Raw genomic sequence first — 24,013 nt, forward strand, 5'->3', positions numbered from 1 at the left:
ACTGTATTGGTGTCTGACTATCACTGCTGTCACAATGATTAAGCAGGCTTTTAGTCTTTAGAATTTCCACAAAAGACCATTCTAGTTTTTAAATATCATGTATATTGTTATCTGTAAGATTAACACTTTGTTCACTATGGGGACAGCTATACGGAGCAATACAAATACCATATTACATAGTTTGCCAATACAAGGCAGGAGCAATACAATGCAAGCAAATATTAGGCAACCATATGTACATGTCTATCTGGTTTTAGTTTAATAATGTCATCAAGAATGAGCAAGAAGTATACTGTATAGGAAAATTCTGTATGAAAGAAAAAATGTCTCTATTGGACAGAAAAAAAGTAAGCAATTTAAATGTTCTGGCTTCATAATCTGTAGTCCACTACAGCTTTCAAGCTGAATTTAAAATGACCTTTTTTAAAGTGATAACACCACTCAACACTTTTTGCTATGAATTTGAAAATGTGTACCAGTCAAATATCTGAATACTGTACATCATGAAACATTACAACAGTAAATTGATTTCTTCACATCTAATAAAATAACGTTTTTCAGGGTCATTTTAGATAAATAAAATGTCTCAAATTTGAAAGTAAGCAGATAAGTCACAGTTAAAATATAGCAGCTTAGAAGAGCTTCAGAATGTTTCATTAAAACTGAAGGTCTCCTGCAATCACTTGCTTTTATTGTATGACTGCTTTCAGAGTGCTAGGGATAAAGGATGATTTAAAATGAACCCTTAGCAGGCTGGTAACTAATAGGACACATTAAATATGTAAACAAAATGTTCATCTTATATTAAATAGTCTGAGAAAATAATGACCATCTGTTTAGGATATTTTTATTGCAACTGATGATAACTGTGTAGCTGACATACCAATTGCTTCAGTCAAGCCAGACACTTTCTGCCCGTAGATATCAGTCTTATTCCAGGCTAAGATATAAGACAGGTTGGGAGCAGCTGGAAACCATTTTTGGAAGAGCCTTCCCTCAATGGTGGCCATCAAATGCACCTTTGTGAGACCCATGGGAACAGTAGAATGGGTTAGGATAATCCTCAGCAAGGATTTGTAGCCAGGGGTGCGAGTGCTGAGATAGCTGAGCTTCACAAAACTGCCAGGAATGGTGATTTCTTCATGAACAGCCTGAAAAAAACAACAATGTGCATGTGGTACTGTGTTCCCAGTAATTAACAGACAGAATTAATTCAGATACTGGAAACGAAATAACATTGGTTTGCCCAAATCTCCTCATTATAAGCAGTAAGAACAAAAAAATAAAACTAAATGTGACCACAAAATTAACACTTATTAACAATTAACACAAAAACAGCCAATACAAATGTGTTACAGACAAAAATATGCATACAGTATGTACAGCACTGCAAAACAGTAGTCACTTTTAGTTGGAGAAAGCGTAGCTTTTGTCAGATATTTTTCAATTAATTTAGAAAGAAATCTTAATACATTATATATTCAAAGATAATATTAGCTTTTATGTAAATATTGTCTAAGTAACTTAAGAGTAGAAGGACAATGTGTTCCAGTAAGAACAGAAGGTATTACATCGTTCCAAACTTGTTTTCCTAAATCAAGAGAATTTTGTACAAACATGCTTTTTTCCACTCCACTCTGTTTTTACTTTTGTAGCTTCTTGTATCATAAAGCATATTGTTTTCTCACTGTATACTGTTACTGCGGTGAGTTTCGTGTTTTATTGATCAGTGCAAATAGGACTGTCAGTAATAAAGTGTGTATAGTAGTGAAGTGCGCAAAAGCAATGACGTTTTACATTTTACATGTTTATAATATTACAACAAAAATAACAATGTCAGTATGAAAAGCTGAAATACTGCATTTCTCAGAATGATATTTTTATGACAGGTTATAATATTTTTTAAGTTAATGGAAAAACAGTTAGAACATCAAAATATTGTAAAATATATACTTTTTTCTTCTTTCCCCATCTCTTGTGCTAATATTTTATGTTTAATCCTGTATGGAGTTTAGTGCTCAGTAAGATTTAGACTGAAATCCAGCTTCAATTTTCATTGATTGCCCTCAAATATGAATGTGATTCCAATATCTTTGCCATTACAAACTATCAGTGCAAAGCACACACTGGACTAGTCAGATAAAACACCTCCTGCTCCAGCCATTATCGATGCTAGCCAGTACCTGACATCTTAAGCATTATATTCTGTTATTACTGCAAGGAGTATCAGCAACTTCTCATTCTAAATAGCTACGTATCTCATTAGAGGACACCATAAACTGGGTGATCCAGAAGGCCACATGAAATAGATTTTGAAGGCACATACATTTCGGGGGAATTGAATTATCTGTAGCAGATGGCAGGCTGAGAAAAATGTGCACAAATGTCTAATTACTGTTAAACTGTTAGAGCAGTACACATGTATGGAGTAGGAGCATACCAGGTGAAAATGACTTAACATTATAGATGCAACTTTTTCCTTAATGTATTATCAACTTTTATCCTACTGCTTCACAAAATATTGATTTTACTTCCTAGTTATAAACTATAGTTTGTAATATTTGGCTGTCATACATAACTATAGATGTATTACGTTCTCTAGTAAGACAAACATTAAAATGTCATTTATCAAAATCTTCAGTGATGTTGTGAAATAAATTAGTATTGATGCTTGTTTGGGAGTAGCTAAGTGTTTGTATTTCCCATAGCTGTAGGTTTGATACAGTGGACACTGTTGAAGTGTGCAGCTGTCCCTGGTTCTTGAAGCAGCAAATATGGCCAAACAGTGTACTAATTGTTAAGTGAGGTTAAACCAATTCTCTGATAAATCATTACAGCAACTATTTTAGAACATCAATATTTTACAGATACCAGGTCATTCTTCTTGAGGTCACTAAGCCAGTCTTGGAGAGAAATGTCAGAGGACAGAGAAAGAGAATATTCAGGGAGAGGTATCTGAAGACTGGAAGAGCACTTTAGGCTTTAAGTAAAGAGATTAGGTTTTTTATATATTTGTCTGTGGAATTGACAGACTGGGCAAATATTTCATTGTTGAGAATGATTCAGTCTTGGGCAAGATCCCTTTTATTTGAAAGGACACATTTCAAGTACTTTCCTTTTTTACCCTTTTAAAGTTTTTTTGTGCCTTGATTTCAGAAAGAGTTATGTGTTTTCTATAGTATGTTTGAGGCAGGACTCCGATGCTTACAGCATGAGAAATATCTGTCAGTACTGTTAGTGAAAAGTATTGTGTGTAATTGTACATTATTGTGTCTTGTGTACTTGTGTATTATTGTAAAATCCTTGTCTGAAATTTGATGATACACATTATTTTATAATTATTCATACCCCTTTTTTGTAACTGGGAATAAACTGTTTAGAAAGTAGTCAGGACAATTAATAATATTGTATATGTAAAATGCACTGCTTAAATGTTTCATGAGTGTAAAAAAAAAACTAAAAAACCCCAAAGGCTGTGGATTACATTTGCAGCAAATGTTTAAGCTAGATATTCCTAATATTTTGTAATTGTACTTGAGGAATTTACTTCAGCTGTAAGAAGCATACAATTAGGCTTAAAAATCCAGGCACGGAATAACATTTCCTTTAAGAATGTAATGAACCTGAACTGTGTCCTTGAATCCAAACTCCATTACCTGCAGCTCAGGGATAGCCGGTCCCCGTTCAGAACAAGACCCAGCAAATGTGGTCAAAGGGGAAGGAAGGACAATGGGGTAGGGACTGATAAAGTTCTTCATGTCACAAGTGGGCTTGGGAGATTCCACTCTTGCCATGGTGACCTTGTCCAGCACCACAAACTGTGTCCATGGCAACCAGACGGTCCGTCTCTCAGTTATGAAAGGAGCCCGCTCAAAGACCAGCGTGACGGAGATGCCCCCGGCAGCCACCAAGTCAAAACTGAAAGCCAAAAGCAAGGTAGGGAAAGAATAAACGAAAAAAATGAACATGAAAATATGTTAATTCCATATTAATTCGGAAAATGGAGATCTATATACTGTATATATACAGTACATCCATCTATTTGTCTATTCTCTGTGGACCCTAATACAAAATGGTCTGACTAAATTTAAACATAAGGTGTTAGGGAAAAGATTTGATAATAATACTTTATATCAGTAGGGTGTCAATTCTGCAATGGTGCTCAATAGGTTTACCCTGTTAAACTGAGTGAATTTAAAACTTCACTCATCAGAAGTGCAGTGAGGAAAACAGCAATTAGCTTGACAGAAAGGACCAGCAGCAATCAAACAGTACTTTGTTGCTTAGGCTTTCTTCATCTGAAAATTCTTTTCGCAGCTTCACGCTGATTATATTGTCTGGAACCAGGAAGGATAGCTTGTTATCATTAACTGAGAAACCATTCGTGCATTAAGAAGTTTTTTTTTCCATGCTGTGCAATTCATTTTAAGTTCTCAAAAGTCTTTTTGAGACCTAGCTTGAATAAAATAAATGTTGACAATGATGGAATCAATCTAAAAAAATAACTTGGGGGTAACTAGAATAACAATTTTATAGAGAATAACAAGCTTTTCAATGGTATTTATTTCCGAATGTTACAAGATTGACCGAGGGATTCAAAATGATGATGTCACTGTAAAAATGAACCAAAAAGAAACTTATGTGTAAACAGTATAATTTTAATTCTGGAAATTCAACAACAGCCCACATGTTATGGCTAATGATAGTCATGTGTGGGTTTATTGAGAAGTGTCTTGTCTTAAAACCGCATTCAATTTCTGCTTCTGTATTTGCAATTATAATCTGCAATGGGCTGCCAAAATATTTCCAAAAATCTACTCAATGGTAATCATTTGCATGTAAGTCCTTTCTATGAGCAGCAATGTACATAGATAATGCTGTGCTTCTATGAGTAAGCAATATTTGAAAACATATCTCTGTGAACTCTAGTTGAATCAATAGCTGCTAAGCTATACATAGTGAGAAAAAGACTATTTGTTTTCAAGCAATGCAATGGTCAGGCTTGGTAATTTTGCTTGATTTCCATGCTGTTGCTAATTGAAGGGAGGAAGCTGTGAATGTGGATGCAATGGAGGATGCAATTAGTCAATTTGGTTGCAATTTCAGAGCTGACACCTAAATTAACAATGACAGGCAAGTTCTCTCATTTCGTTTCTTCAGTGAGTAATCAATGTGCAGCAAGTGACTGAATATGATTTTAAAGGAGCACCTTGGTTATTTATTCAATATCTCAATGACAGATAAATTATTCAGACCGTGCACCACAGAAAACATACAGTATGAAGAGGTAAGAGTGGAGCAAACAGACGCATACCTGCCATCCTGGCGGCTGATGGTATAGCCATATTCAGGATGGTGGAAGAAACTCACATTGACGCCAACCAGCGGAGTCCCATCGATTGCAACCACCTGACCTCGGATCACTGAAGAGCGACTAGATGCAAACACAGGAATCAAGGCTTGACAATCAAGGCTTGGTTTGGAATAAAACCAAAGAAAGTAAAACTAAATTCCTTATGATATTATACAAACTAAAAAAGGATCACATGGATCTACATCTTTTTCTGTAAAAATGATTGTAATCCAATGTTTTCTTTGTTATTATTTTAAGAGGCCATATGAAGATTTACATTCATAACATATGCTGCTGGAAAGGAAGGTTCTCTGCGTCACAAAATGCAGGCAAACGAAATGCAGCCTCAATGTGTTTTCCTCCTTCTTGTCATCCTGGGTTAGACCTACACTCGGGGTCTCGGCATCTTGACTCAGGATGGCTTCTGAAAAAGCAGTTTTGTTGAATTGTGACTGCTTTGTTATATGAACTAATATCTACAGTACAAGCTGCTCGAGCTTCAAGTCTTAAAACCCTGTCTTCAGAGGTGAGGGAACTGATGCACCACTCAGCCACTCCAGGAGTTCTAGGTTACACAATTCAGCTTTTCAGTTATTCAGTTCCGTCTCACACTGATGCTTAATTAAAGACACACACTAAACCATGGGAAGAAAGTTTGCCTCATATTTCCTAAAAGGAGTTAGAAACAAATGCTGAATTTCCAAGGCTAGAAATGAGCAAATAAAAATATTCAAAGGTTTTGCGTGAACCTAAAATATTTATATTAAATATTGCAAGTTCACTATGTTTACTTAAAAATGAACATGAATTTAAGAAACCAAAGGACTACAACTGACTGTTAGAGAAAGATGACACAACCTTATTTCATAAACCGTATTAGATTTCAGCACTTAACTGACCAACACATAATTCATTTTGCTGGGAGAATGCTTGTTAAAATGCTATAGTTCACAAATTTCAATGAGCATGGTAAAATGGAAGAATATTGTTGCTGCCTTATTTCCTCCATGGAACTAGGAAGATAAAGCAAAAACACATCAAATACACATTTACTGTAGTAATTGAAAAGAAATGATAATTATTAGTTAAGAAATAGGACTACCTTCACAGCACAAAAAAAAATGCCTGAGGCAGCTGAGGTCACTTGATGGAACTCAACATGGCTTTATACAGGTGCTTTGGGGGTAATGGGTGTATGTATATTACACATTCTTTTGAAAAGTAATATTTCAAGTTTTACACAAACACAGAGGTCAACAGGCAATGAAAAACCCATGTGCACATCGCATAATAGTGCTTTGCTGCTGTCGATTTGAACTCCCTGCTCAGACCCACATACAGTAATGCCCAAATGAGTGGCCATACTATGGGTCAATTTTCTCTCAGACAAGGAGCTGTTTTTTTAAAACACGTTCATGTAGTTAAAATGGTGTCTTCTGTAATATGAAACAAATTATATTCAAAGTACCCTGTTACTAAAAAAATGACTTACTCAGTATTCAGGAAATATATTACTCTCCTAAATCCCAGCAGTAAGAAAATCTTAATGAAAAACTCACATGTAGCAAGACCAAGTAGGGTTTTAAAGCTTGTTATATGATATAGAATCTACTGCTGCATATTAATGTGATTAAATAAGTAACAAAGCACATTTTAATTAGTTAAACCCCAATGAATTCAATCCTTTCTTAAGATCAGTTAGCATTCAGATGACAGCATAAAATAAACAGTAATCTACAATAATGTGAGACAATTCACTAAACAAAATTTAAGAAAAGGGGCATTTAATGCTTCTTCTAGTTTTCAGTTTTCTTTTTCATTTGAACCCCTGAATGTGGTATTTTAAAAACTGTTATGTTATGTTGTTCACCATCAGAAACGCCTGCTGAAATTAAACATATTAGTCTGATTTAATTCATTTACTTATAAAAAAGGGAGTGAAAGGGAGTTGCACCTGGTGTCAAAAGGGATCTCCCCAGGGAGGACGTGAGTTGTGTCCTTGCCGATGAGAAACCTGATTCTCTGGAAGAAGAGCCGTGGGGGAAGTTGGATAAAGGGCGTCTGACTCTGCTGGATGAGGTCCAGAGGGTCAGGTGAACCTTGGCACAGAGGCCCACTGTAGCAGGTGGCCTGCTGGCAGCAGTCAGGATCGACACAGTCCATCAAGCCATCTGCAAGCCACAGAACCATGAGAACAGACATTTAAGTTTACTTTTACTTATTTGGCAGGCACTTGTATCCTGATAAGTGCAAAAGCTACATATACCAATAGCATGAAATAACAGTAAAACAAAATCAGTGAGCAAAGTGTAGACAACAAAAAGGCAAAATGAAAGCATACTCCTTTCAGTCGGATTTATCTTAAAATTTACTTTCTTTTGCACTTTCATTGCTGCACATTATAAAACTGCATCTACAGACTTCTATGACAAAAGAAAAATAAATGCCATAGTAGGATACACAGATGAAGATTAATGATGGCTGTAGCATACAACTGAAAAGCGAGCTTATTAAACACCAACATTTAGTATGGAGTACATGATCAATTAAATCACATCTGAGAATAAACTGCAATCTCAGATTTACAGATTTACAACACAATTGTCTGTCATTGTGTTGTTATGTTGGGAGTGTGGCTGTAAAACAAATTTCTCCAATGGGACAATAAAGCTTGAATTCAATTTGTAATCTTTCTGAGTTGTGAGAGTGGCAGTGAATTTGATGGGGAAAAATAAGTTTTAATGCTCAATATTAGTAATTTGTACCACAAATGTTGGAGAAGATAGTTATAATTTATGTATTTTAATAGAAGATATAAAAAGCACACCTTGTGATATAAAAAACACAGTGTTATCCAAGTTGTTACTCAAACAATAATTAGAATTTAACCTTTTTAACCTTAACTTATATGATTCAACTATGTCCCAGGCACAGAATACAGTATAGAACTGAAACTGATTTCGATGCAGGCATGAGACATTCTGCTGCATAAACATCAGAAATAAAATTTCTTGGAACATAATATCTCTGGAGTTGCCTGCTTAAAATGATAACCTTATGCTCCCAATACAACATCCAATTACTTTCTTTTTAACAACAATGTACTCCTAAATCAATAGAGACTCAAAATTTACAGCCTTAATGATAACTATGTCTAGAGGGGCATTGGTTGTTTGTTAAGATTAAAATGAGTGAAAATTAGGACATACTGCCTGCTAGATAACCAAATTTTAGGTCAACGCTACCTAGGGATAAATAGCAATTATAATTTACTCAGGTTAAATGTATTTACTTTTTTCTAACTCAGGGTATACTGTATATGAACCTTACCTGAGGAAACAAAAAGAAAACCTACAGAAAGACTAATGGATTCCCCAAAGACTTATCAAATTAAATGTGTTCCATTATTTTTACTTATTCACAAGCCATAAAACAAAACCTGCCATCCTTATGTGCTGTCTATTAGCACCATGATTTAATTTATGATCAATTAGAAAAAATGCATTAAGAAATTTTGCTTGAAACAAACAGCTATATTGAAAAACACAACTGGCAGACTTTTTAAATCTGATACCAGTTGTTGATATGTACCAATAAACAGACAATGAACATGTGAGACTCCTAACAAGAACACTTCCCAAACTTAAAATGGGTTACTTAGCCAAAAGAGGTCTTTACTATAGTTTGGATTCCATTCTTGTAAGCCTTGATAAATTGGAATATATTTCAAGAGAACAGGTGTACTCTCCAATTAGAGCTAGTAACCAGGATGACTATGAGTTTACTTTTATGAACGAGTAATAATTTGGAATAATTTCTGTATTAGCAGTGTTGGATTCCCAGTTCAAAGGGCAATGCAATTTGCAAATCCCTATATTACAGTATGTCAATGGAAAATTCTGTGAAAGTCCATTAATATACATGGCTAAATCTGTTTTAAACATCTTCATTAAAAAATGATGCATATTTTTTTCTTAATGCATTTATTTTACTAAAGACAGTTTACTGACTTCACAGACTTCAATACTTCCCGATTACTTCCAACAGATCTCTGTAAACTGAAATTTCAAATATATTTACTAAAGTATCAGATCATGAACTCAAATTATGATTATAAACTCAGAAATGTGCAGCTGGCTAAACTTTGTCAGATAATCTCTTAATCACTTTATTTGCGTAAGGTCATTAATTGCCATTTAGTTTTCATATCAATAGCTGTAATGAGGCTTCATTAAGGATATAAATGGTAACACTAATGAGCTCTTGATCAAATGAAGACAAAAACATGTTTTGGATTTGGATGTAGATTTCAATAGTGAGTAATTGAAAACAGCTGAATATTTCTTTCCATTCAAACCAACATCTGGTTGAATTGCATTTTTCTTTTTTTGCATCGTCAAACTAGAGTAAAAGTAGAAAAAGAACAACCAGAAAAAACAACCTTTAATCCATTAACATGAAGGATTGCAGACACAGGATTTAAAGAACCATGCATTAAAATCAAATTAACACGTGAAGCATAAATTTCCCTATGGGATTAATAAAGTATAATCTATCTATCTAAAACTAGGAAATAGAGAAGGGTCTTTATATTCGTGAGGTTTTGATACAGAGAACCTTTACAAAAGGACAAATTTATGCATAAACAAGTTCACCCCTATACTGTTGCATAACCTACTACAGTATATAATGTGTATGGTTAAAAGAAATAAAGTAACACCTCTTTTAAGATAATTAAAGTACTAATGCATTGGTTTTACATTAAATAAAAATGATCAATTAAAAAAAAACCCAACAGCAAACATAAACTTACAGTAATCAGGTAAGATAAACACAAACTCCGCCTCCGCTTGTAGCCTGCACTTTCTCTGCCTCCATGATTAGCACACCCCACTGTTATGAAACCAACAATAAAACTCTCAGTGGGTCTTTGAGCCTGTTGTTTCTACAGTAGCTTGTCATTCTCCACACAGCCAACACAGAACCTGGAGTGTTCGTAACAATATGAAAAGAAAACTACATTGAGATGCAAATGCTGGGTAGCAAGTACTTGGGCAGGAGATAGGGTGAGGCTATTTCTAGTCGGTTGTACCACTAATTTTTAAATTGCGGTTAACAACCTTCAGGTTGGTTTGATCCCGCTCTGCTTTTCTTCCATACGAGACCCCATTGGCCAGACCGAATCGCAAATAAGCAAATTTGTGAAAGTTAAATTTGCAGATGTCGAGATCTTACTGCACAGTACTCCTGAGAAAAAAGTTGTTTATTAAATTCAAAGTTAAACTTTATAATGTCAGCCTTGGCACAGATAACTTAATTTGCAACTAGGGATACCACAGAAATTTCACAGTATCCCTGTGGAAAAAATAGAAGAAAAACAAACACCATACAGTATACCAGGGGTGAATAAGGATACTGAAAGAAAAAATAAAAAAGCATAGCTTTGTGCAGTATTCTCTGACAGAATCATTTCCTCTGATAAAGATAGTGATTAAAGAGTTTCATCTGTGCCAGAAGATCTCTCCTGTTCTTCCTGGGAATTGTCAGCTTTAGAGTAACTGAGAAGTGGGGGAAGTAAGGGCTTTTGTCAGATATGGCACCTAACCCCAGACTTGCAATGCATCTTGAAAATGATAAATAGTCTGTTTAAACTGCGTCTGCCAATGTTCCCCAGTAAGAGGTCTGGGTTTGTTTAATAACAGGTTTTTTTTTTGTATAAACCCAACAAAGCATCTTCTATGTTTCTTGTTTTAATTTTCTAACATCCACCTGAACTCTTACAATCAGACTTCTAAAGTGTTTCTAAAACTGAAGATTATGACAATATTTTATTCTATCCAAACATTTAGCAATGACAGATGTTGGTTAACAGATGTTGTGAACTGTTGTGACATGATACTCCAAAAATAAAAAAGTAGGAAAACTCTTCGATATTCCTTATTGCAATGATATGCCATGCTTCGCTACTTGAATCTAAAAAAGTGCACTTAGCCAAAATCAGATATCAGTAAAAGACTTCATCAATTAGAACAGTTGAAAACATACAGCTAAGAGTAACTTATTGAACCACTCTGAGAAAAGACTGACACTTTTTTCCTCAAAATTAAAAAGAAATTTCAGCTCTGCCACTGCAAATAAACACATGCTGCACAATATCTAAAGTTTGATTTCTGAATAATTGACATCTTCCATATTGTGAAATGTATTAAAAGACAAGAAAATATATACAGTATGTTTCTGTTTTGCCTCACAGTTTGAATTGATCTATTAAATCTGTTTTGTTCCACAAGTGAAAAATGGGTAGTCTCTCAGTCTCAGAGCACTAACTTGGTGTGTCTGGGTGTGCACTGAGGACCAGCTCCATTGATGTTCAAGGCCAATAAGGCTGTATAATCCTGAATTACCTTCCCTTGTTAGTCTACAGGAACTGAAAGAAGCATTAAACCACTTTCACTAACACTACCAGCAAGAGGCCAAAAACAGTAAATCAATACCCATAATCTATTTACTTTATTTTTTAAAGATACTGCATAAGTAGAGTGATATATTTCTTTTGGTTCAGTATGTACTGTGTACACTTTATATACCATCGCATATAAAGTGTACACGAAAAAGTAACACATCCTGCATGCAAGTCAATGAGCCAACACACATTTGAGCAATTGGCCATGAACAACTGTGAGCTGAGGGTTAATTTTCTCTTTTCTTTTTCTGATTTTCATGATATGTAATCCTGGGGGAATATTGCAGCTCCATCTTGATTCCTTTTGTTTTTTTCCACATGAAAAATGAATATATTTTACTGCTAAAGATTGAAACTGACTATATTGTTATCTAAAAAACAGATTTTATAGGATTTAACTAATTTGATATTGTTTAGTGTAATTTATTACTGTAATAAGCTAAATGTTACAATAAAATTACATTTAGGCTTTATCATCATCTTGAGTGAGATCATTGTTTCTGTTGTGGATACTTTTTTGATAAGGATTACCCCAAACACATTTAGAAAATGAAATATGGAGGCTGTGAATGTTTACTTTAGCATTAAAAGTAACTAATTTAGCAAGATACTTAAGAGGATCTGTGTGGTAACTTTGGTTTTCCCTCCCCCTTCTCTTTCCATCATGTTAAGCAACATATCCACTATCTAGTTAAAACTACAACAGTATTAGTGCCTCTAATCTAACCCATTGTGAATTAATGACCATACAGTAGGTCAATTTTGACTTAATACCAGATCTTTACCTCATGGGTACTACTCTGACAAAATCTGGTAGCTGAAACCAAAGTGACTTTGGAAGTTACTATTTTCATTATTAATATATTTTGCTGATGCTTTTATCCAGAGTGCTGTACATTTGTACTCACTGTAGCAGGGACCTGCTTGTTGCAGCAGGTGAGAGTGCCATGGCAACCGTCACACAGTGTTTGTAACTCACAGTTTCACAGCCTCATAAATTTAATGTGGTATGTTATCTGGTCTGTGGCCAGAATTTTATTCCACAGTCCTGGGGCAATGTTGTTCCAGGAGACTGTGCAACCACAAATCTCCCACAGCAAAAGTGTAAAATCCCACTGCTCCAGGACTGGACAACCAGGCTTCAGTCACATCCTGAGAATTATGGTGTGCTAAGGGAATTTTTTTTTTGTCTTCACAACCATTTATTCATTTTTCCACAACCTTTCATTTTCCCAGATAAAAATATCTCAGTTCTTCCCCTAGGCTGCCTTCCAGGTGTAATCCTTTTTTATTTCTAGTTCCTGCGAGTGCTCCTTGGCTACTAACATTGTTTTAACCAATGAACTTATTCACCACAATGATCGCTTGCAGTCGTAACCACCAGATTTATGCCTTAAAATTTCATTCTCCCTTCCTTCAGTCAACCATGGGGTCTCGAAACCATGACACCCAAACCCCCACCAGGTTTTGTGAGCCATAACATTCAGGAAAAACAAAACTTCCCCCCCTCTTTTTTTCCCTTAAGAGATAATCACCTGTTATTTAACATAGCCTTATTTGCTAACCCTAACCCTGTGCAACAGATCCTGTTTGACCAGGACACTTCTGAATAACCAATCTCAGGACCTCTGATACAGCAGCATTTGAGTTTGCTGTTGCTTTCTAGTAGACCTAGTCTACACAGTTACTTTTTTGACTAAATTGTAATGGAGATATTTTTATCCTAAACCAGCAGAAACTGTTTTAACCTTCAAACTTTTTAACCTTCAGGAAGAACCATAACTCCTAATGAAGGAGTACACTTTGGGAAGATAGAAACTATAAGATAACTATGTGAATAGTGGCTAAACGTTGCAGATAAACCATAGGGAGAGGTAACCATGATTCACCCATTCCACCTTCTCTTCTGTGACAAAACCCAGAGAGATGGAACTTAACCATAATTTAACAGGCAGGCTCCTTTAACTGAGAAGATGTTCTAAGACATCTAACCAAGTATGACATCATACTATACTGGGAGACTGATCTAACCACGATCTAGAAGAGATAACCTGAGAGACTTCTTCAACGTAATCAAAGAAAAACCTCATTTACAACAGATGCAGCAGAATGCCCCGTTGCCACCTTGTGCAAATTCCTGCACTTAACCTGCTTACAAATGCTCACCCCTATCTCTCTTTGAATTGTCATAACCTTAATCTTAAAGCACTCTTCAGAGGCCTAAACCAAGAAAGCCTGCTCAGAGTGACAGCTGCTTCTTAATACCATTCATACAGCTGGGTATTTTACTGAAGCAATCTGAGCAAACTACCTTATTCATACAGGCAGCAGCAACACCCCATCTGGGATTTACACACAGCCTTCTAGTTAAGAGTCTAATACCCTAACCATTACCCCACACTGCTTTCTCCAAAACAAGTATAAAACAGAAATCAACAGCCCAATAAAACCCTAAGAATTCAAAAATGGAATTTTCTGTATTTGTTCCTTCATATTATTTTTTGTTTCCACTGTGGAATTGTAAATTGGACACTTCAGCAAAATGTCCAAACAGAAAAGAGACACCATGAACAGTAAATCTATCTCATCATCTGTAAAATGCAATTTTGTTATTGGTTTTGTCAGAGGTGTGCTCTTTATTTTGTGGATATGCATTTTTTTGTATTTCTGTAGAGCATTCAAACATCTTCTGTAGAGCATTCAAACACAAACTTAAATTTCAATGACGAAAATGATTTTTTGAAAAGCAGAAAATTATTACATATACTGTATTTTTGTAATTTGGCTTATGGTATAGCAAATTGTAAAGAGCTGTTTATTTACTTTTTTAAATAAGGAAAAAAGGAAGAAATCCTACAAAGAGCTTTGAAGAGCTATGTGGAATGAAAGGTGGTTGCCAAATTAACTTTTAATATTCTGAATTTCAGTACCTGAAAGGGATCGAACCATACATCAGATATACTTTAAAGAGAGATAAAGTATTCTTTCCAAAGGACCCTTACCTCCATCATTGTCTATGTTATCATCACACACCATCTCCATTATGACATTACATCCTATTCCACTCCAGCCTGGCTGACAAACACAGTGCCAGCCATTCTGCTCAAGGGTACACCTTCCATTGCCATTGCAGAGGCCAGGGCAGCCATCTGTAAAAAGGATGGGAGGAAGTAAAATAGAGTCGAATCTTGTTGTAATCTAAGAATATACAAAATCACTTGAATGAAACATCTTCATAGCTTGCCATTTGTCACACAACAAAGCATTACAATCATCATTTTACAATTATTTAACCTATATAATTTATTTTAGGGGATGACTGAAACAAAACTGGATAAAGTAATATTTCAAAAATAGTTGAATAAATACCCATTATCTTTCACGCATTACAAATTCCCATACATAAAATAATACCAGTCTTAAAATATGCAATAATTTTGAGTGCTGAAACTTGTGCATAATTTTTAACTGTTCATTTGGTGATTAGTTTTCTGCACTGCACACAGTATGAGTCTTGTATTTAATTACGTAACATACCTTTAACAACAACATCCAAGTAGTGTGCTGGTGAGAAAAGAAATAAAACCGTTAGACTGCAATGTTTCATTTTTTAATACCAATATACGCAAAGAAATCATTCAGCCATCGTTGGACACTTCAGTCAAAGTTTTATGCTTTGCTTGATATTTTTAGAGAAGCAGTAACCTATTCTTTAATTTTCTTGTTTAAATGCAAATAAGAACCCGATGATTTCTCAGCTAAGCTATCCCCATCAGGGAAAAAAGCTAATTGTGATTCTACTTTTCTGAAAATTTGAATGTGAGCTCTTGGCATTGTGAGGTTTCACTAGCACTATTTTGTTTCTGCTTTAGCTATTTTCCATATTCTGCAGAACTGCTGACAATTACCTTAAGTTTGTGGTTCTGTTTTATTCTGTAGTAACAACATACTAATATAACCATGATACAAGTTTTAAAATAGAAGTAGGGAAAATGACAACCCTTCATAAGAGAAAGGATTCTGATTTTAGACTGATCGTGACCACTTTGACTTGGTTACCTTGCTATACTTTTAATGATAAACTCTAATAATTGGCAATGAATCTAATATAATTTATGTTTGCTTTCATAGAAATATAAAATGAACCTGCTTCTGCTTACACTTTGAAGAAACATTAAAATATCAGAGTCTGGGTGTTGGTGAAAGAAGAGCTGTTTATTCGTGTGCACATGGGAGAGCAGCTTGCAAAAGCTAGTCTCCCCGAAAGATGTTGCTCAGTTTTTATAGACAGTAACAGACAGGCTTCCTACTTTTGACACAGATTACCTAATCCCTAAAACGAATAACTAGTTTTCAGTCAAACTCGAGTAGAGAAAAACACTTTTAATTAAGATTTTCGTTATTGCTCACAATCGCAAACAAGACATTCGACTTCCCTTTTTACTACATTTAAGACATGAGCTATACTTTTCCACTGACCTATAGATGCCCCCTGGTATGTTTCCACTTGCCAGGGTTATAAGCAGTTAGGAAGCTAAAAGATAAGCAGTTTGTTAGCTTTTATAAGATCTATAACATTCCTTCAACTTTGATCACTTTGATGTTTACATAAATTTTTTCTTTCTCTTTTAAAGCAAAGTTCTTTATATGCTTTCTATTATATATTGGATAACACACTAAATTCAGTTTCTTGTCCTTGCTGCTTTTTTCTGACATGTTGTCATCACTGGGTCTGACCCTTTTTATGGGTTATGGGTCGTTTAAACTCAATCTAGCAGTCTGTTGTATAAAGATGCTTTTGATTCTGATGTTTTCAGTTTAGCATGTTCGTAATATTATTTTTTACTTCTTATGTTTCATGTGTGGTTTGAGGATGAGTGTTTTGGAGATGCCCAAAAGATCAGCAGCTTTATGATGAGTGTTCTATAAATACAGTACATATGATTTTAAATATAACAAATATTAATCAGTTAAAGCCTTAACTGAACTAATAATCATTTTTCTTTGTTTTGACAAGTAGAACTGTTAAGTTACTTACTTTCAAAGTTACGGTATGAAACACCATACAGGAGATAAAAGGTAAATTCCGAAATGTTCAAGAGCTTAAAACAACTCAATGAATCGTATTAAGTTAATTATGGATTCAACTGTGTAATAGGGAGACCTGGGAACTGCTATATACTGTACAGTACGACTCACCAATAGTGCAATGCTCTCCCTCCCAGCCAGGGCTACACTCACACTTCCCATCCTTGCACTGCCCATGTTCCTCACAGCGAGGATGGCACGTACGCTGGTCGCAGCCAGGCCCTTCCCAGCCTTCCTCACACTGGCACTCTCCTCCAGAGCACACACCATGACTGCCACAGTCCACAGGGCACAGCTCTGCAAGAGACAGGGGACCGTGTGTGACAGAAGAATTGCCACCTTGTATCTAGATTGTGTCAAATCCAAGAAGCTAAGCAAGGCTAGGCCTGGCTTTTATTGTGATGGGCACCTCTAAGGAAAACCAGGAAACTATTGGACCAGTAGAAGTGTGGCAGCACCAAACTGTAGGAGGTGTTGTGCTCAGGATGGAGCTTTAAACCAGGGTACTGACAGCTGACTAATATGAATATAATAAGAAAAGTTGAAAATGAAGGCCCATTTGGGCCAAATTACAGATAATTGTATATATGTGTATTGATGCCCATCCCTAACTGAATGTTAGCTTCTATTTACTGTAAAACTGTGTTTAGGTATGTACAAAGTGTGTGTAGTTAGGAACAGCTGACAGATGATGTACGGACATCTCCACCTTATAAATGACTTTTTTACAAAAAAGTATCTAACTAAGAGAAAACAAGAGAGTTGTACTCCCTATGTTAAGCACGATTGTTACTGTAGATAACAATGTAGATTGTTATTGTGGTTTTGTGCAAAGAAAAAAATCTAAATCATGCTAGACCACTGCAAAATGTCTGAACTTCATCTGAGCCACATTATTTTGAATCTGTATTGATTCTAGGGAATAAAATGTTGAAGAAGCTAACAATATGAAAGCACAAGCTTTTCTGTAATATCATATAGTAGTGCTTTTCCACATATGCTGCTTAAACTCAATACTAAAACAATTGTCTATTGGTTATCATTCTACTTTTACAGAAACTGGACCTATTTATTTATTTTACTTCCAATCTCGACCAGTTGGATGTATTAAACCAACAGAAAAATCTAGGAGCTAAACAGTAAAGGTGTCAACAAAATGTTCTGTAAGGACAAAATGTTGCCATGAAACATGTTCTGTTCTGTCAGAAAATGTTCTGCAAAGGAAAGAAAAGTTTAGATACACTGAGAACCCTGCAAAAGAATCACTTAGAGCACCTATACCTCTGCCATATACTATAATTCAAGACAGAAGGACGTAATTAAAATAATACACCCCTTTACATTTAATGTTTCCACACATTAAATTAAAAGGGCAGAAATTCATCCAAAGTTTCTTTTATGATTAACTCAGACATCTATTAAATCATTAACTTAGAAATGCCATGCCAATCTTACCTTAGGTAGTGTTATTTTATACTGTCAAATAGTGGAATGAATTAAAAAACGTTAAAAGAATATTAAAGTAAATCTTTCCTATCCTTTTAATGCTTTGTGAGCCTAGGGTATCTAACCATAAAATGGAATAATCTAAAAAAGTCTCATAATCCTGAAGTCTGAAAATGGAAAAAAACGTATTAATATTTTTGCTGTAAATTTAAGCTTCTTCCTTGTGCGGCAAGTGCCAGCATCCCACACGACAGTATTCAAAGTTTTGATATTCTCATTTTTAATAATATACAATGAATAATTTCCATGAAAATTGAAAGTTCATATTATGCAACACTGGGTAAAGGAACTGCTGGAGGCACTCAAAGGCCACTTATTCAAATGCAATAAAAAGTTATTTCAATTTAAATATACTTCACTGTTAATAACTACATTAAAATTGCACAGATCACCATGACTTTTTAAAAATTACATTATTGCAGCAGTTCCAAAACAAGACGACTTTTTTTCATTTTATATTCACTAATGATTAAGATTTTTCCATTCCGAAATGATGCCCTGGAACGTGAACCAAAGACAACTTCAAGATGAAATTCACCCTTGCTTAAATGACAACGTCTGAATTACAATTCTTTTCTCAACCTCCTCCAAGATGTATTTGCTTTTCTTAATGTTCTCTGCTACTGCACACTTAATCATAAGAAAAAAAACTAAAAGTAAACATCCCCCTAGTGATTCTTTTTATTTATACGAATATTAATTTTTACAACTTCACAAGGAAGCAATAATTATTAAATTAGAAACATTTATTAATTATATACATCCAGGAACCTAAACATAGATATTAATAATGCTTCAGAGCATTCTGTATCTTTTGCTGCTCTTTTAAAACTGCACATTATCGGTTTAAATAAACGTACAGCTCAAGAAATATTTATAAAACATTACAATGAAAAACAAAATGAAGCAAGAAATAAAAGTGCTGTTTTTGTGTTTTACCCACAAAATACCAGTATTATGTTTAAAGAAAATTACATCATAACATATTATTTAAAGGAAAGAAAATCCCACTACTACTCCAAAGCACTTTGTTCCTGGTAGGGATCTTGAGGGAAGAAAGCACGACTGTGTGTTGAATAGGATGGTAGTCCATCTTAGCACACCCACACATAACTCAGAAACACCTAGTAATCTAACTAGTTAGCCGTCTTTGGAGTGTAAAAGGAAACCAGGGCACCTGGTGAAAATCATGTGATCATAGGGAGAACATGAACCCAAAGAGCCTGTCCAAAACTGAACCCAGGGCCTCAGAGTTTGGCAGTAACAGTGATAACTGCCAATCCACTCTGTCATCCTAAAAGTAACATCCTTTTGCGCAAAAAATTATAATCTATCCACAAAGTAACTTTGTGATCTGTCAATGTCTACATTAACAAAGAATATATAAAGTGGATAAAGTATATAGATTTATAAATATTTTTTCTTCTGGACTGCATACTGCATTTTTTTTTTCATTTTTGAGTTTTGTTCTCACAAAGGTAAACAGCAAAATGAATGAGTGTTTCATTCACAAATCATTAGAAAGCAGATAAGAAGTTCAGTTTTAGTTTTAGAAGCTCAGTTTTATCTTGATTTTTTGAAGGATATTAAGCTGCATTAAATTATATATGAGTCATTTGGAACGCATTTCCAACATCTTGACACCAGGTGGCATCATTTTTGGTACACCACCAGGGAGAAACTGGTTTTCATAATGCAATTTCAGCATTGTGCACAATTTAGGCTCATTTGTTAACTGAATACTTATTTAGCTTTTAGCTTCAAAATGATCTACATAAGTGTATTTGCTTAAAATATCTCAAATCATTGACATATTAAAAGGATAATCATTTTTCTCAGTTACTCATTTTCCAGATTGAATTGCATTTAGTACCTGGGATTATGCAGAGAAAAAAGTAAAAGAGAAGCAGAATTCGGGAATATAAGGAAACAAACTTTGATGGACAAACAGGAGGCATCACATTGCACAAAATGCTGAAGAGTAAGATTATGGAAGAAGTGTTTCAGACAGGTTGATGAAATTTGATTAACTTTATGAAGTACAGACTCCAGGTCATTCAAGTGTGAGATCTGATGACAAACCATTTTGATGACTTTGCAAGGGAGCACTTCAGCTGTGAATTAGTAGATGAGACAATGCAATTTATTTTACATTCAACAACTGTCATTAAAGGTGCAATAGATACAAGACATTGTCATATTTAGATGGCACCTTTGAAAGAACCTCTGAAACTCACCTGTCTGCTTTTACGTGCCTATTATCTTCGCTTCAGAAAGATATATTTTGTGCATATTTTTTAGATCTGTATACTCTTGAAAATATGACACAGCACAATTTCAATTGGCTACTCATTTCTCCAATAAAGTAAAGCTGAGTTGTACAAAATTATTCATCTGTTGCTGGTGCTGGTAGGTAATAAGCTTTTTTTTGTTTGAAAATAATAGGTTTGGAGTATGTTTATGGTTATTGCCAAGAGTAAGGATCAGTTTTGTTATTCTCTTCTCACTCAATGAGATTTAAGTACAATTAATTAAGAGTACTTTTATATATTTTGTTTGTAGGGTCCACAAACTATTAAATATATACTTGTCACTTTCTTCAAAGTCATATATTTTCAAGATAATTTCAGTTTTCTGAATCTCTGTAAAATTTCAAATAAATTACATAATCTGTTAAATACAGTAATGGAAACACATTTTTTGCCAAACCAACATATATTTCTCACTGATTCTTCCTGACAGAGGAATTGAGCTTAATTAACATGGTATAACACTGAAATGTATTATTTTTTATAAAGAGCAAAACTGCAATCAGATGCATCATTTCTGGGTGCAGTAAGAATGTATTCACCATGTCAGAGTGTTGATTTCATTCACTAGCTCTGATTTGGAATGGTGTTTGTCAGAATTCACTGGCAGTCCCTGAAGAATGCCAGTGATTCCCGATGCCCTGGCTGAAATGCCCAAGCTACTGCAAATGAGTTAATAAAGACTAACTTGCACCTGCAGAACACAAAAAGAGGCACACAACTTTACAATTAAACAATCAAATCGAATGAGCAAAAATATGTCTGTATACTTCCCTAGAAATGCATTACAATGCCCGCAAGAACTAGAGGGAATGAAGTGATATCTTGAAACAAAGCAACACAAAGTGTTCATACTTTTGAAGTCACAAGGCGAAATCTAATTTACACTCAGCATGTAAAAGAAATTATCACAAGATGTGCTGGTAGTAAGCTGTGAATTAAGTTTGTTAAGGTGCCCCTGATAGATGTGTAATCATTGTTCCTAGGAAAACACAATCATTTACTTGTGCCTAGAGAGTTGATTCCAAGATATTAGTTAAACTGTCCCCTTTAAGCTGACAAAATAATTGGAAGATTAATGAGAGTTTTACATATTATTGTAAATAAAAACAAGTATGCACAAAAAATATAAACTGAAACATTTAAAATGCTTCAAACAGATTTGTCACATTGAATATATTTTCCCAATCTGACATCCATTTTCTGATTTTATTAATTTTATTTTTACTATTCATTTTCTTCTTCTTAATAACAAAACCACAAAAAAACAGCCTCTAAATATTGTGATGCATGTTTGCTCATTTCTGCATGGGTAAAACAACTTTTGTGCAATTACGTAATGTTCCTGCATACATACAACCAAGAAAGAAAACAGTGCATTGAATGTAAAACTCCGTTTTAAACTTTATAGTTTTGCTTTACACTGCTTCAATAGGACATTTTATATACCTTTTTTTAAGTTTCTAAGGCAAGCCTGAAAAAAAGATGTTGAACAAAACACTAGCTGCAGTTTAGTAACACTTTTCTGTGAGAGGAGAATGGGACGACACAACTGTGATTTGTCTGTCATTTGTGAAATGAATATTCAGGAGTAAATGTGGCCTTTTCTGTTGACAATCCATTGCCCTAAGACATGGTACTGTTGACCAGAGACATCTCACCTGTGGAGCAGTCACTACCAGTCCAGCTGGAGTCACAGACACAGGTTCCTGTCTCTGGCAGGTAGGACCCGTGGCCTGAACATTGTTCCCGGCAGGAAGGGAGGGGGGTCTCACAGTTCGCACCCCCCCAGCCTGGCGAGCACAGACACTCCCCCTTTACACACACGCCTTGGCCAGAGCACAAGGGATCTAAGCAGTCCACTGAGGAAACATATACGTGTAGACGTTATGCACGGAACATGATTCTGTACAGTAAAATACAATTGAATGAAAAACAAATAACTCTAATTCATTTTACGATACATTTAGGAGTTTTTAATAAGAAGAGGTATGGTGCTCCATTTATATAAGAAAAATAACATCTGCGTGTTTATTATCTGAGTGTGAAGGCCATGTACTTGAAATTGGGACAACATCGCAGTGAAGAAGCTGTGGCAGAGATTGTTTATTGTTCTCATTCTATTAAATTTTGTTGTGAACCAGGTTGAAATATGTTAAGGTAACTGGTTTATGTTTTTACTGATTTAAAAAAAAACTCGGCATTGTAATTAGCAAACATGCTAAAAATGTAATCCAATTAAAACAGCAGCATCCATCCTTTTTAAAAAAAATACATTTAAGTATTTGAGCACAACTCTCGTTCCCTTTCAAATAAAGGGAATAAATGAGCATGATTCATCTGGTGGGTTCTGGAGTGTGATGCACATGGAGGAGAATCATTCATAATTTACATAATCTGAAATACGACTAGGCCATAATTATATCAAATGCATTTTCCCTGATATTTTTGCAAAAACAAATAAGAAACAAAGACAATCCTGATGTTTTCTATACACACTAGTGTACATACAAAAACAGCTCATATACAACAAAATTAGACTGATTACCACAGTAAGAAACCTCAGTGATTTAAAGGTCTGTATTTAGTAATTTCATATCATAAAATATAAATGCTTCTAATTTGTATTTTTCAATATTTCGAAGATGTTTAAATTACCATGTATCATAAATAAGACAATTTTACTTGTTTAACTCATAACTCAGCAATTATTATGTGCATATTAATGACAGCATGTACTACTGTATGTGACTATGGACAATTTGCAATAATTACACAACACCAATGAATGAGTGATTTGCAAAATTAGCTTTTTCTCCTTTTTATGTCACAATATTCTTTTCAATATACATGATTCAGGTTAGTACATATCTTTTGTCTCCAGCCTTTTAAAATTGTTACCATTATATAAATAATACCTTTGGTTCTTCTTGAAAAAACAGAAATCTATGGGATTTAATAGCTTGTTTTCTAAAGAATATGGACTCTATTCTTTGGTACAAGGTAGCAATTTTTTAAACAACTGCTACCCATACATAGTTAGTGTTCAAAAAAGTGAAGCCTAAAAATTACCTTGTTCACAGTTGGTGCCCTTATAGGTGGGGATACAGACACACACCCCTTTGATGCAGCTGCCATGATTGGAGCAGGTAGGGTCTATACACTGGTCCTCCTGAATGTCACACTCTGGACCCTTCCAGCCAGGATGACAGAGGCAGTGGCCCTTTTCATATTCCCCATTTCCACTGCACAGCACCGGGCAAGAATCTTAAACAAAAAGACGGAGTTTTGATA

At 34.8% G+C, this 24,013-nt stretch overlaps 1 protein-coding gene and 1 long non-coding RNA gene across 5 annotated transcripts in view; one reads left to right on the forward strand and one right to left on the reverse strand.

Moving 5' to 3' along the window:
- The window catches only part of tenm1 (teneurin transmembrane protein 1), a 342,106-nt gene that overhangs the window by 61,458 nt on the left and 256,635 nt on the right, over positions 1-24,013 (reverse strand). For all 4 annotated transcript variants that reach the window (XM_015351452.2, XM_015351454.2, XM_015351453.2 and 1 more), the window contains 9 exons: positions 23,792-23,986; positions 22,381-22,581; positions 17,016-17,201; positions 15,354-15,380; positions 14,819-14,965; positions 7,308-7,524; positions 5,315-5,434; positions 3,657-3,918; positions 884-1,151 (listed from right to left, as the gene is read on the reverse strand). In XM_015351452.2, the coding sequence (XP_015206938.2) occupies positions 884-1,151; positions 3,657-3,918; positions 5,315-5,434; positions 7,308-7,524; positions 14,819-14,965; positions 15,354-15,380; positions 17,016-17,201; positions 22,381-22,581; positions 23,792-23,986 (1,623 nt within the window). The remainder of the gene's footprint in view (positions 1-883; positions 1,152-3,656; positions 3,919-5,314; positions 5,435-7,307; positions 7,525-14,818; positions 14,966-15,353; positions 15,381-17,015; positions 17,202-22,380; positions 22,582-23,791; positions 23,987-24,013) is intronic.
- Positions 1-24,013, forward strand: part of LOC107077870 (uncharacterized) — an 84,213-nt gene that overhangs the window by 52,187 nt on the left and 8,013 nt on the right. The gene's annotated exons all lie outside the window — the stretch shown is intronic.

Source organism: Lepisosteus oculatus, chromosome 8 (assembly GCF_040954835.1).
Source record: "Lepisosteus oculatus isolate fLepOcu1 chromosome 8, fLepOcu1.hap2, whole genome shotgun sequence".
NCBI classification, from domain to species: Eukaryota; Metazoa; Chordata; class Actinopteri; order Semionotiformes; family Lepisosteidae; genus Lepisosteus; species Lepisosteus oculatus.